The 12,941-nt window shown below is 37.6% G+C and overlaps 1 protein-coding gene and 1 non-coding gene across 2 annotated transcripts; one reads left to right on the top strand and one right to left on the bottom strand.

Annotated features, from left to right (window-relative positions):
• Positions 1 to 514: 514 nt before the first annotated feature.
• On the bottom strand, positions 515 to 586 carry TRNAG-UCC. The gene has a single exon. It is a non-coding gene; the product is annotated as a tRNA-Gly (tRNA).
• A 2,310-nt stretch (positions 587 to 2,896) lies between these two features.
• On the top strand, positions 2,897 to 11,170 carry LOC122089642 (transcription factor EMB1444-like). Its single transcript, XM_042659357.1, is given in 14 exon segments — positions 2,897 to 3,912; positions 4,824 to 4,897; positions 4,900 to 4,993; positions 5,414 to 5,498; positions 5,636 to 5,677; positions 6,676 to 6,735; positions 8,705 to 8,803; positions 8,888 to 9,016; positions 9,132 to 9,944; positions 10,047 to 10,135; positions 10,477 to 10,556; positions 10,559 to 10,614; positions 10,706 to 10,831; positions 11,072 to 11,170. Coding segments are annotated over 14 exon segments (1,941 nt in total). The 5' UTR covers positions 2,897 to 3,817.
• Positions 11,171 to 12,941: the final 1,771 nt, after the last annotated feature.

Below are 12,941 nucleotides of genomic sequence, written 5' to 3'. Positions count from 1 at the left end.
TAAACACAAAAACTTAAAACACTTCAGAGAGTGAGAGGGATTTTAGTATTCTCTACTAAACATATACTTGTTGGAACTCCTGAACTTTTTGAGCTCATACAAAGATCTTTTACTTTAGCCAATTCAATAAACCATCAACAATGGCAACTTTAGATCCCTACATGTAGTCCCCCTGGATATGATATATGTACTAATTCTCCTATAGGCTTTTAGGGTGGCCTTTTTAGGTAAAGAAACTACCACTTTGGGTTGAATCTTTCCATATTTTTCCATGACTTTCTTTGAAGCATGGTTTTGAATTTTGATATTGAATTGACCATATTTGCTGTTACGAATTGAGATTGATATCAATATCTGCCCGATCTGAATTAGGTATCAGTATCGAAATAAAGGTAAAATCGAAAAAACAAAAATAATAATAAAAAAAAAGTCCAATTTAAATTCACTGATACCCATTTTTTGAAGCAGAGAGACAAACAAGTGGGAAAGCAAAAAAATATAAAATTTTTATGAATGCGTCAGCCGGGAGTCGAACCCGGGTCTATTGCTTGGAAGGCAATTATCCTAACCGTTGGACTACTAACGCTTCATATTTAAATGTTTTTATATGACTGTTTTATCTTAAATATAACAATTTAGATCTTTTCAAAGATAACAATTCTATAAACCAAACACATAATAGCCATCGAAATCCCCAAGGGTATGCTTAATTAAACTTGGGGTTAGTTGTAGGATAGTTATAACAATCCTTTTAGCTTTAAAAGTTTTTTAGTTTTGCTTTGCTATCAAAATGTTACTTGAAGAAAATCTTTTATCATATATGTACGGGACAAAGTTTTCTATCTAAGAGCGGCCCTGTGCCACAGACATAGGGGTTGTATTATGACCACCATGCCTCTCTTGGGGACACATAAAACACTCACCCTATATGTGTGTGTGTGTGTGTGTGTATGTGTCCTATTGGCTCCAGAAACACCAGTGTACGGGACCAATGGGAGAGAGTAGAGGTGTCATCATCTTTTCGCACACTCTACCTCAGGGAGTTTCCTGCCCCAGCAGGACATAGTTCTTTTCCCATATATATAGTAAGAGAACGCTACTCGCTTGCGCATGCCAATGAGAGGCCCAACAGAGACATCTTCAGCATGAATATTCATACCTTTATCACAATAATTTTTTGAAAAAAAAAATTTAACTAATTTCTAATGGGTGCACCTTGTTGTCACTAAAGTGGTGAACTAAAAAGCAGTATTCTTATTTTAACTAATCCTTATCTTATTTTCAAAAGTTATTTAGTGCATGGTTAAAATAGGGTTTTCAAAAAAGTTGAAACTTATTTAATATAGGATTTACGTTCATAAAAAAAACTATGTTATCTTAAAAAAAGGGTAAAATTATAGCTTCTTAGTTCACCATTTTCGTTAGAACAAGATCTTCTCATCTTCTCTACCAAAAAAAAAAAAAAGAGAGAGAGAGAGAGAGAGAGAGAGAGGGTGGCTAAACAGCTTAATGAAGGATTAGACTAAGGTGCCTAAACAGGTTAATGAACCATTAGACTAAGAAAAGCAATTAAGAGAGAGGGGAAAGGTAGTCATGAAATCTATATTTCAAACACTAGAAAATGGACAGACATTCACTTTTGTAAGGGTGGTAGCCTTACATAATCCTTACCTCATATGAACTCTCTATGTTGGATTTACTCAATCCAAAATAGAAAAACTTTCTTTCCACTTACATTAGAGAATGGGAAGAAAGATTAGATCAAAGATGCCATTGTCCTCTTTGTCACTTCATTCATGATATACTCATTTTCACTTCTTAATTATATTCATTTATACGTAATTGATCTATCATTTCATCCTTAATCGAGTTAAAAAAACCGGTTCTAGATCAGCCTCGGCCGAATCTGGTTCCAATTCCTCAAACCCTAGCTGAAGATGCCTCATTGTAAGCATCATTTCTTGTGAATAATAAAATTTGGAGGACTTTCTCAACAAGAAATTTCAGTAATTATACTCTGACCTTATGATGACAACCACTTGATCATATGCATTATTTTGGGCCTACATGGTAATATTTTCTAATATTAATAATATCAATATAAACAATAAAAAAGTAATTATGATTCATAAATAGTAACAGGTTTGATGACATGCTTATCTACTTAAATCAAAAGAAAATTAAAACCCTAACCTTATTGAAGATTTTTTATCTTAATAAATGCTTTAAAAAAAAATTAGGGAAAAGAGAATAGAATCATAAGGAGCCAATGGGCATCATTCATCACATTGCCAATGTGAATCATGGTTTTGGAGTAGTTTGCTGTGTTGGTGAGGTACAAGGAGAATTAGTTAGTAGACATGCCATGAGAGCTATAACTAGGATTTGCATTCAGCTGGTTCAGAAGTAGATGTCGAAATTGACCTAAACATCTCGCCGACATCGCTGGCATCATTCGACCAATAGTGAAGAAGAAAGTTACACTTGGAGGTCATATGGGCTAGGAGAGTATGAATGGAAGTCCTTGCAAAGAACCATGATGGAAGGATAAGAGGCAATTCTTGACCATGACATAGTGTTGTTGGCCAACGCAGTACATTAAAATGCCATTTCCTCCCCACCTTTTATATTACTCAAGATTTGTTTCTCTCTCTCTCTCTCCCTACTGGTGAATGCACAAAACAAAATATCCAAACGTCGTCCGTGTGCGAATTTCTTAGGAGTAAAGCTCTTCACACATATGGTGCGAGTGAGACTGCTGGCGTACCCTGCGTTGGAGGTGGGGTTTAAGGTGCGCATTACGCATCCTGCGTTACATAGAGGAATAGATCTTTTTGAAAAAGGAAGAGGACGGGAGACGGAGAGAGCTTCTTCTTTTTATTATATAAGCAATATAATATCGAACGCAGAAGTGTTCTTCGATTGCTTTGGAGGGGAGAGAGAGAGAGAGAGAGCACTAGAGCCCTTAATTCTTCTCTATCTCTTAAAGTTGTGAAGAAAATTTTGATTTTTCTTTTAGTTTCAGATCTTTTTCTGTCTAGAAATGGCAGCAAATGCAGTTAGAGCGTCTGAATCTCTCGACGATTCACACGAAGGCGTTCCTCGCCGGAAATCCTACTAGCGTAGGAGAACGATCTTTGATTTGCGTTCACATGACCCAGAAGGACTAGATCCTATGCGAAGATATACTGCTTGATGTTCATCAGTCTACTTGAACCAGTAAGCTGAAAAAAACAACTTTTTTTTGGGGGGTTAGTACAGTTCCAGTGAAGTTATTCCTGCTTAGAATCTGTTGAAGTTTTTTAACTGTAAGCTGTGGATGTCGACATGTCGTCTGATATAGAATAGCTTTAGCATTCATATCTGTTTGTGGGTTGCTTTTGAAGCTTCATTTGTTCAAACCATCTGATTTTTTAAGACTGACTGGAGGGATTCTGAGTGGAGGATCGAAGACTCTGCAGTGATTCTAAAATTTATGGCTAAATGCTCGGACACACTGAACTGTTCAGATGCTTTCTTCATTGATCTGGCTAGTTTAATTTGATAGTGATTTGTGAATTATTGGAGCTTCGAGGATTATAGAAGAGATTTGAGCCTTGGGCCTTGAGATTCTTGTTATCTGAGGGTGGGAGATGGACCACTTGCTTCTCCCTACTGTTGGACCGCCAATAAAACGACGAGCGGGTTTACGAAGGAAACAGGCGGGAAGAGGTTCTTACCGAGGCAGCTAGGCCTTTGCATTTGAGAAACTTAGGGTTCTCTGTGTTCTGACCCTGAGAGAGTTCTTGGGGAGTTATAATTTGACTGGTGTGGAGATATGGGTACTCACTTGCGGGAAACTCTCAGAAGCCTCTGTTCCAAGACACAGTGGAAATACGCCATCTTTTGGAGGCTTAAACATCGAGATCGCAAGTAAGTTTCATTGTGGTTTTTGCATTTCTTTGAGCGATTGTGGTCATTACTTCCATTATTACCTGCTATTAAAATATGAAAATTCATGTTTTTGCCTCTTTTAATAGCATTTGTTTCCAATTTATTTTTTCCCTCCTGACCTATTTAAGCCCCGGGGAACTATCTCATTAGTTATTGAAGAACAATACTTATTGCCATTCATACTCTCTTGATTATTTTCATGTTTGCAGTTTATTGGATGCATTTAATCTGGGTTATAGTCAGGCCAAAGCTTAGTACTGATACCCTATTTTTAATACTGGGAGATGATATATTCACTAAATTCAGATTTCCAATCGATATTTTGTGTATCTTATTTGCACTGATGTATTGTCTTTCATTTTGTGGTTGTGCTTTCACATTATGGTTGGAATTGGACTACCTGACTGAGATGAAACTCGATCTGGTTGATTCAATTATACTTCCACCATTTTATATTTCACTTTTCACAATAAAGAACTGCTGGGATGATTACAGCCAAACTTGGAGTTTCTAAAGGTTGTTACTGCTCATCAATTTGATTGTTATCTAGGAAAACAGACTTGCATGGGAGAATGGAACAAATATGCTTAGATAATGGCATGTGTTGATGCATTTTCTAATGTAGTTATTAGTTTACACTTATATTAACTTTTTAATATTGAAATTGTCTATTTGTAATTCTTCCTTTAGATAATTTTTGCTTCTGGTCTGAGGTGATTTCATCCATTTCAATTGTGATCTATGTCCCTTTGGTAATTTTGATCATGCTGAACTATTTGAACTGTTCAATGTGTGATTTTTCTTTTAGATGATTAGTTGTTATTGCTTCAAAGTTAATATGTTTCCATCCTTTTTCTTTTTCTTCTGTGGGGGCATGGAACCTATTTCAGGATTTTGATTTGGGAGGACAGTTACTGCAATAACCATGAATTACCTAACCATTCAGAGAATACATGTTATATTGATCCCTTGCGGACTTGCATCATGGGAGGTATCAAGAAGACCTTCTGGGATTGGCCCTGGAAAAGATAACTTATGCTGTATATCCACTTGGTGAAGGGTATGATCCTATATACTTATTCTTTTCTTCTTTTGTTTTTCTTCTATTTTCTTTCTTTAATTGTTGTTTTTGGGTGAAAAGGGGGAGGGGTTGATGGTATTGCGGGGCGGCTGATTAGATGCTATCTGAATAAGTTTTGGAGTTCCAGTTTCAGAAGGGTTTGATGTGAAAAGTTTGTTTCTCTTGTGAAAAGTTAAATTGGTGCAGATGCATTATGTTTGAGTCATAGTGGATCGCTTTCTTTGTGTTTTTGGTTTTCTTTCATTTATCTCGTCTGTGCTCTTCAAGAAACTTAGATTTCAGGTCCTAAAAGGTTTCCCTTGACATAGTTTAGTATTTGCTTTTCCTTTTTCACATGGCTGCTTGACTAAATATGGCTTTATCTAAAGATTTTGTGGCTACATGTTTTCTGTTGAGCAGGATTATTGGCAAAGTGGCAGCTTCTGGAACACATCAGTGGACTTTCACAGACAGGCCTGTATCTGGTTCATGTTCATCATCTGAAGTAAGATTTTTCCTTTTTTTCCAGTGAATTAGTAAAATTTTGGATACGTTCACTCTTCACCGGAAAAAGATGAGTTCTGATACTCCATTTATATTGTCAACTCATTATCCATTTTGTCTCATTTTGGTGATTCCCAGTACTTTGATGGGTGGCAAGCTCAGTTTTCAGCAGGGATTAGGGTAAGTTTCCTTTGTCTATCCCTTTTTTATTGTTTCGATTATATCTATTTTTGCACAGTACCTAATACTACAGATATGATGCACAAATGGATATATTTGTAAGCGGTCAATCTCACCAGTTAGGGTGGCAGTGGCTCATTTCTTTGTGACAATTAATATTTTTCCCTTGCCTGATTGCCCGTTAAGTAACAGCAATGAAAATATCCTAATCATCTGATCTGTAATGTCTAGGGGACACATATTTTGTAAAAATGGGTCCGATACTAATCATTTGGTTGGTGTAGTTTCGGTCTGTGGATATTTGCATAGGTGCCTTCTGTTGATTGGATAGTGCAGACTGAGACTTGCACTATTGACAACTGTAGATGTTGGGAGCATCACCTATTATGCCTGCCATGTCATGTTAATACTAATTTGCAAAGTTAGGCCATGTGTTCTATTTAGATTGCCGAACCTTTTCAAAATTGAGAGCTTTCTCAACCGAATCTTTGTTCTTCAATTTGAGTGGTGCAAGTCCTGGAAGATTGCTAAGATTAGTCAGACCTGAATTTGTGCCATTTGGAACTAGCCAAATTTTCTGCTGGACCATCCTGGTATTTGAGATTGTATTAATATTGTGTATCTGGGGGCATTAGGACTGCCCTATCATGCATAGTTTCCTTGCTGGAAGAGTGGCGATGCATGGGGGGAAGGAGGAATTTTCGATCTTTTGGACCGATGATTGTGTCACTGATCTTGGTGGCAAATAATGTTGCCAGATTGGATGCTTAAAATTGCTCCAAACCTTGCTTGGTAGTATTGCCAGTCTATGGGGAGTTCTATCATTTGTATGGTCCAGATTGGAGTCTGTGTTTTTGGATAGGGGCCTGAACATCTACTTTGTTTAGGTTTTTGAACCTAAATTTCATTGTTTCCTGTTTATGGCATAGCCCCTATAGCTCCATTATTGTATTAAGAGTTTTGATATATAGATCTGATTCCGAAGTTCTGTTTTGTAGACCATTGCTGTTGTTGCTGTAACTCCTCTTGGAGTTGTACAACTTGGCTCTTTAGACACGGTAAGATGAACATTAACCTTTTGTAAATCTGACTTGTTAATATTTGAATGGCTGCATATTGATACTGTAGCTTATGGAATTCCAAGCTGGATACCTTTCGACTTTCTATTTAGTCTTCTTTTATCATCTGAAATTTAATTTTTTGAATTCATTGAAGGGAAAATGATACTCATACATTTATAAATTTGCTATGAATTATTGTGTATACTATTATCAGATGGGCATTTCACTAGGGGCTGTCATTTTATATTCATGGCCAATGGTGGAGTAAAGTTGTGTAGCCCATAGGTTTTGGTTTTTTTACATCAATGAATCATTAAGTAATTGAAAAACTGACTTGTTCAGTGGTAATGGACCTGAACTTGGAAGTGAGTGAGACACTTCTTGAAGAGAGTCATGGGGCTCCTCAAGCATGAGGCTTTTAGGCAACTCTGTGCTTGGACTCAGATTCAAGTCCCTGTTTGGACTTGGATGTCTGTAGATCTAAACACTTACCATTGTTTTGAGATTCTCATTCTTGAGGAATCCTCTCACATTTCAGTGAAAAAATTCTCCCAAATTGGACTTAGAATTTTGCTCTCCTTAGTAAAAGTCAGAATACAACCAGTAAAAGAGTCCAAAAGAACATAGTTCAGCCCTAGATCTTTGTGTTCCTGAAAATCAGCATCAATGCAGCTTGGAAACAGTTGTAGTTGATCTGCAGTTTGTCAGTCCCTGATTATAACTTCTCTATCTACCGCTTTTAACCCTGTGTGCTTAGGCTTGTGCACAGATTTACTTCAATAACCCCAGGGGCTTTCACTTCAAAGTATTCATTCATAATCTCTTAGAGCCCATCTTCCATCAGTAGGTACTCCCATGTCCCAACATGTTGACCACACCCCCTAGCATTGCCTTTCCTGCAGGAACATCCATAATAGATCCAGTGTGCTTGATATGATATCCTTTAATAGTGGTATCACTTCCAAAAACAACAGTACCTACATACTACATTCTCATTCTCAAGATTCAACCTATTCCTTTCACGCTGCTGGAAAATTCAACATTCCCTGCCGTTCATTCAACACTGCTACAACTGGATCAAGCATTCATCAACAGGCATAAGTGTTTTTTCAGTTTGTTATGTGTAGCATTCTCTCTAGCTATTTATTATTTATTGCTACTTCAGTGCTATATGAAAAGTATCTATTGCTTCTTTTTATTTTTTGTCAGGCTCTGTTGTTGAATCAGTTCTGGAAAAAACCCCTCCTTACCTGGTAGGTTTATAAGCTACCCTTCCATATTCCGAGATCTATTCTTGACTTTCTTCTCATTACCAAGATTCTTTCAATGCATCATTGAAATCCTTGTCTTTCTACTCAACATCAGAATTCTTTTTGTGACAATCAGTTAACGTACTTGACCTGCATATTTTTAAAATTTGTTGTAAGCTGGATTGTATTTGTGCTTGTGCTGCAGCATCTTAACCAATTGAGTTATGGACTTAGTCAACACTAAAACAACTGATGGCCAACCTAATCTGGTCATTATATTTAAAAAAATAAAAAAAGGCCAACCTAATCTGGTCAACTTTCAATAACTAACTGTGCAAACACGAAGCAGCCACATCCTTGTTCCTCTAAGATATAATATCCGCATATTGAAAATGCAAATAGTGTATCTGCTGCTGCTATAGTGTTTGGTTTTCAACTCTCCACAATTCTTGCATAAATATGCACCAATTACTTCATCCTTATGTATTTGATGGATCCATGTAGCTGACCCCATTTAGTTGGGATAAGGCTGAGTTTGTTGTTGTTGTTGTTGTTGTTGTTGTACTTCATCCGTATGCCCTGTTCTTTATAAATCCTTCTTGGTAAATCATTCTACAGACATCTTGCTCTCTCTTTATTTTATACTGTCATCCATATTCATTTAACTTCAGCTTTGGATTTTCTATGTTTTCTCCCTTTTCTTATGAGGTAAGCAGGTTTTTGAGGATTTGAACTTGATTACTCATATCAAAGATATCTTTTGTTCACTGCAAAGTTCCTCTATAGATTTCTTCCCAATTCAATGCAATATACTATGAAGACCACCCCAAGTCTGGTATGTCTCCGTAGCTTTTATTTGATGGACTTTCTTCTTATAAATTTATTAGCATCTGATGTAGCTTCTCTACCAGTCAGAAATACCAACCGAAAGTTCAGATGAAGAGGTCATAAATGGTTGCCTTGGCATTCTAGAAGAAGGTGTCTCTGATCACTATCCAAAGGAAGCTGTTGAAGTGGTTGATAAACAGGTAAGCATCGAACCACTCGCATTGTGGGGTGATGAAAGTGACCAACGGCTGGAACGATATATGTGTGAGTTCAAGATGCATTCATCCACCAGTATCACACAATTCCTGTGGTAAGAATACAAGCTTAAATAATGTTATGCTGGAGTCTGGAGTACATATCCCTTCCCGGCCTGCAGATTCCCATGTTTCTATGGCTTTGGAGGAAGTTAGGTGTGATAGTATGATTTATCTTCAAAATGAGGGACTCCATGCTCCTGAACCATTTGAAATGCAGCTAGGGGGGGAAAGTTTGGAGCAGAAGTTGAAGTTGCAGACTGAAAAAAAACATGTGGATGCTATGAATACTTTGTTAAGGTTCTCTGGTGGATGTGAGGTACAGGAAGCCCTTAGTCCAGCTTATGTTACGCAACAGAATCACTCAGGAACTGAGGGTGAGGCAGTATCTATTGAGCCCACAAAGGGGATGGGCACTAGTCAGTTTACATCAGAGTGTAGGTCAGATAATCTTCTAGAAACAGTGACAGCTAATGCTTGCATTGGTTATAACACTGTTAAAAGTGAGTCTTCATTCTGTAAATCATCGCAGTCAGTTGTGACAACTGAAAAAAGCCCGCAGGTGCCCATACATGCTAAGCATGCTTGCATTTCTGCACAGGGACCGAATGGTGAGTCCTCTGTTGTAGAGGACGCAAATTACCAGTTAACTTCTACTTGGCATTTAGCAGAAGCACATAAAAGATCTCGAAAGGAATTATCCTCGAAAACTCCTAGCACATGTAGTAAGCAGTCAAGCAAGCGGGTGGAACCAGCTAAAGTCAGCAAAAAGAGGCCTAGGCCTGATGAAACTTGTAGGTCTAGATCTAGGGACAGACAACTGATCCAAGATCGTATTAAGGAGCTCAGAGATCTTGTACCTAATGGGTTGAAGGTAACATACTATTTGTAATGCTCATAGATGTTCCTTTTTCATGTGGAAGTCTTTAACCATATATGAACTGATAAACTTTGGTGGTTGAACAGTGCAGTATGATTTGCTACTGGGGCACACAATCAAGCACATGCTTTTTCTACGAGTGTCACTGAGCATGCTGAAAAGCTAAGGAAGTGTGCTGAATCATCGTAAGCATCACAGTGGGTGAAAATTTCTCCGATTTATTTTTATTGAACCCAAATATGGCCAACATTTTCTGGTTGGGATTTTCACAAGCTAAAAATTTTCTGGATTGTGATTGGTTCTTGCAGACGTATTGCAATTATGAGACTGGTTCTCATTAAGGTTTATTTTGTATAGAATAATATGGTTATTTCCTTAGGGTGGCCTGATGAGTCCCCTAGTTTATTCTTCATTAACTTGGGTGTGTATAACCTGCCATTCATTAACTTGGGTGCCATTCATCATGTTGGTTTAATGTCATTGCTGATCTGCTACATACAGACTTGAACGACACTTTGAATCCACAGGTGCATGATAAGGGAATTGATTTACTAGGATCTTACAGACATGAACATGGTTCAAGCTGGGCTTTGGAGCTGGGAAGTCAGCACTTCGTCCTATTGTGGTGAAGAACCTCAACATGAGTGGGCAGATGCTTGTGGAGGTTTGTTTTTGTTAAATATGAGTACAATTGTACCAGTATGTTGATATTTTCATTCATTATTTCTCTTTGATATACTGGTCAAATTGTGTAGATGTTGTGCGAGGAATGCAGCCTTTTTTTTGATATAGCAGATGCCCTCATAGGTCTGGGTCTAATAATCTTAAAAGGTGCGACTGAAATTCGTGATGAAAAGATGTGGGCATGCTTTGTTGTTGAGGTATGATTTTGATTGAATATAGTAGATATAGTTCTGTCACTGTTTGAGTGGATTCATTTGGTTGCACTCTTTGCTATTGTCAAGCTAGGATTGTGTTCTCTTAGCCTGTAACTTCTGTTCCTAACCATTTGTGGCAGTATACAATCACATGTAGAAAATTTCCTCCTCCCTCTATTATGTGCTTGTTTTATTTTTGTTTTCTATGGAGGGTTGTGATTTATTCTGTGGTATGGAATGCAGGGTGAGAAAGGCCTTCATAGGATGGATATCTTGTGGTCGCTTATGCTATTGTTGAAAAAAAAAATGTACGGATTTGTGCCTTTTGTCCCGTGTGTGTGAAAATGGGTATCTATGCCACTTTTCTTCATGGTTGTCTCCTGCTTGCAAATTTGGAACTAAAATCTGTCTCGAGAATTGAGATCTTCATGTTTCAGAGATTGAATAAATATTAAGCATTACTTGGATTTCTTCATCAATTATTATAGATTGCAAATTTATAGTGGGGTTTTAGTGGGGGCAGAACTCATGCTAATTTTCGATCTATAAAATTTCTTCCCTGGCACCCCTTATGGGTTGTGTTTGGTAGAACCAATATCAGGTAAAGGATGGGTATGGATTTAAATAAATGTTCTAGGGAATCCGAACCCTCTTGCTGCAGTGTCCCATTCTATTTTCCTTGTAAGATACATGTCCTATGCATATTTCATGGGATGAGAGGGGATGCTATGAGCAAAATGGGATGGATCCTGATATTTCACAGCTCTGTTCAAGTTGGCTTGATGTCCACATACTAAATCAGAGACATACAGACATGAAGAAAGGGAACATCTTAATCTATGGTATCTGACCTTTCAATTGAACCTAAGAAAGGTGTTTTGAACCTCGTAAGTAAAGGAGATGAGAGTAATAAGATTCACTCTTCTAATAGTTCAGCATAACCTCAATCAACTACAACAAAGCTTTATCCCAACATAATGGATTGACTAATCATCATCTCAATCACCATGATAAAGAGATTTTCTCTACTGAGTGACACCAAAAAAAAGAAGGATGGAGAGCTGTTGGTACAAATTAGAACCAACTTCGCATCTATACAGGCTGACTTTGGTGAAAGCTAAGCATGTACATATGCCAACTTTAGCCTAGATCAGACAGTTTTGCCCCTGGTTTTCCTAAAATGTAGTTTTTTTACTATTTTACCCTTGGTTCGTATGTTTCTAGTACAGATCGGGACGATATAGGGATCCATGGCTAGTGATACTGATACGGTCAATCCAATATCGATATCTCAAACAATGGTTTTAGAAGTTCTTAACTTGAAGACTGGTTCATCTCTTAAAGATTGATTCACTCTCCTTCATCAGTGGATATGTTTCTCAACAAAGATGTCTTATTTTCTCATTACCTTTACTGTTCAACATACTTTATTTACTACAACCTCTACTGAGCTTACTTCACAAGTCACACCCTGAAATGCTCCAAAGCGATGCCCACCCAGTCCTATGTTATTGTAACATGCAACATACTCTGTCTCTGTTGTTTCTCTATAAATAGGAGGATTATCTTCTGACAACACACTTTCTCTCACATGGCTGTAGATGCATACAGAAGAAGCAAGCCACTGATATTCTTGGTCCGACATGGTTTGCCAATACCCTATGCTGTGAGCTCTTAAACCTATCATTTGACATAATCTGCAAGACACAGCATAAATAAAACTAATCATTCTCAGATTTATCTAAACAAATAATGAAGTAATCCTAATAACAGACCTGCAGAAGATCCCCAATGTTAATTACTAGAGCTCCATCTACAATTCTGATGAAGAACTTGAAGGCCACCGATGCTGTCTTGCAGGAGGACAGTGAAGACACTATCAGAATGCTTGGTAAGGCTCAGGACAAGCTGGATAGTAATGGGATAAAATGACATGACCCTCTGCACAACCCATGTCTCTCAAATGATTTGGGTTCAATCCAGACTTCCAAAGAAAATTTTAAGGCCTGAGAAGACATGGATTAGGTAGTGGGCTTAAGGCCTTGGAAAACAAGGATGAAGGTACTCAGAAATAATATGTAGACAAGCTTGAACAGAGGATACAAACTAGAAA

Source organism: Macadamia integrifolia, chromosome 9 (genome assembly GCF_013358625.1).
Source record: "Macadamia integrifolia cultivar HAES 741 chromosome 9, SCU_Mint_v3, whole genome shotgun sequence".
NCBI lineage: Eukaryota > Viridiplantae > Streptophyta > Magnoliopsida > Proteales > Proteaceae > Macadamia > Macadamia integrifolia.
This window is presented reverse-complemented; position numbering and strand designations above follow the sequence as displayed.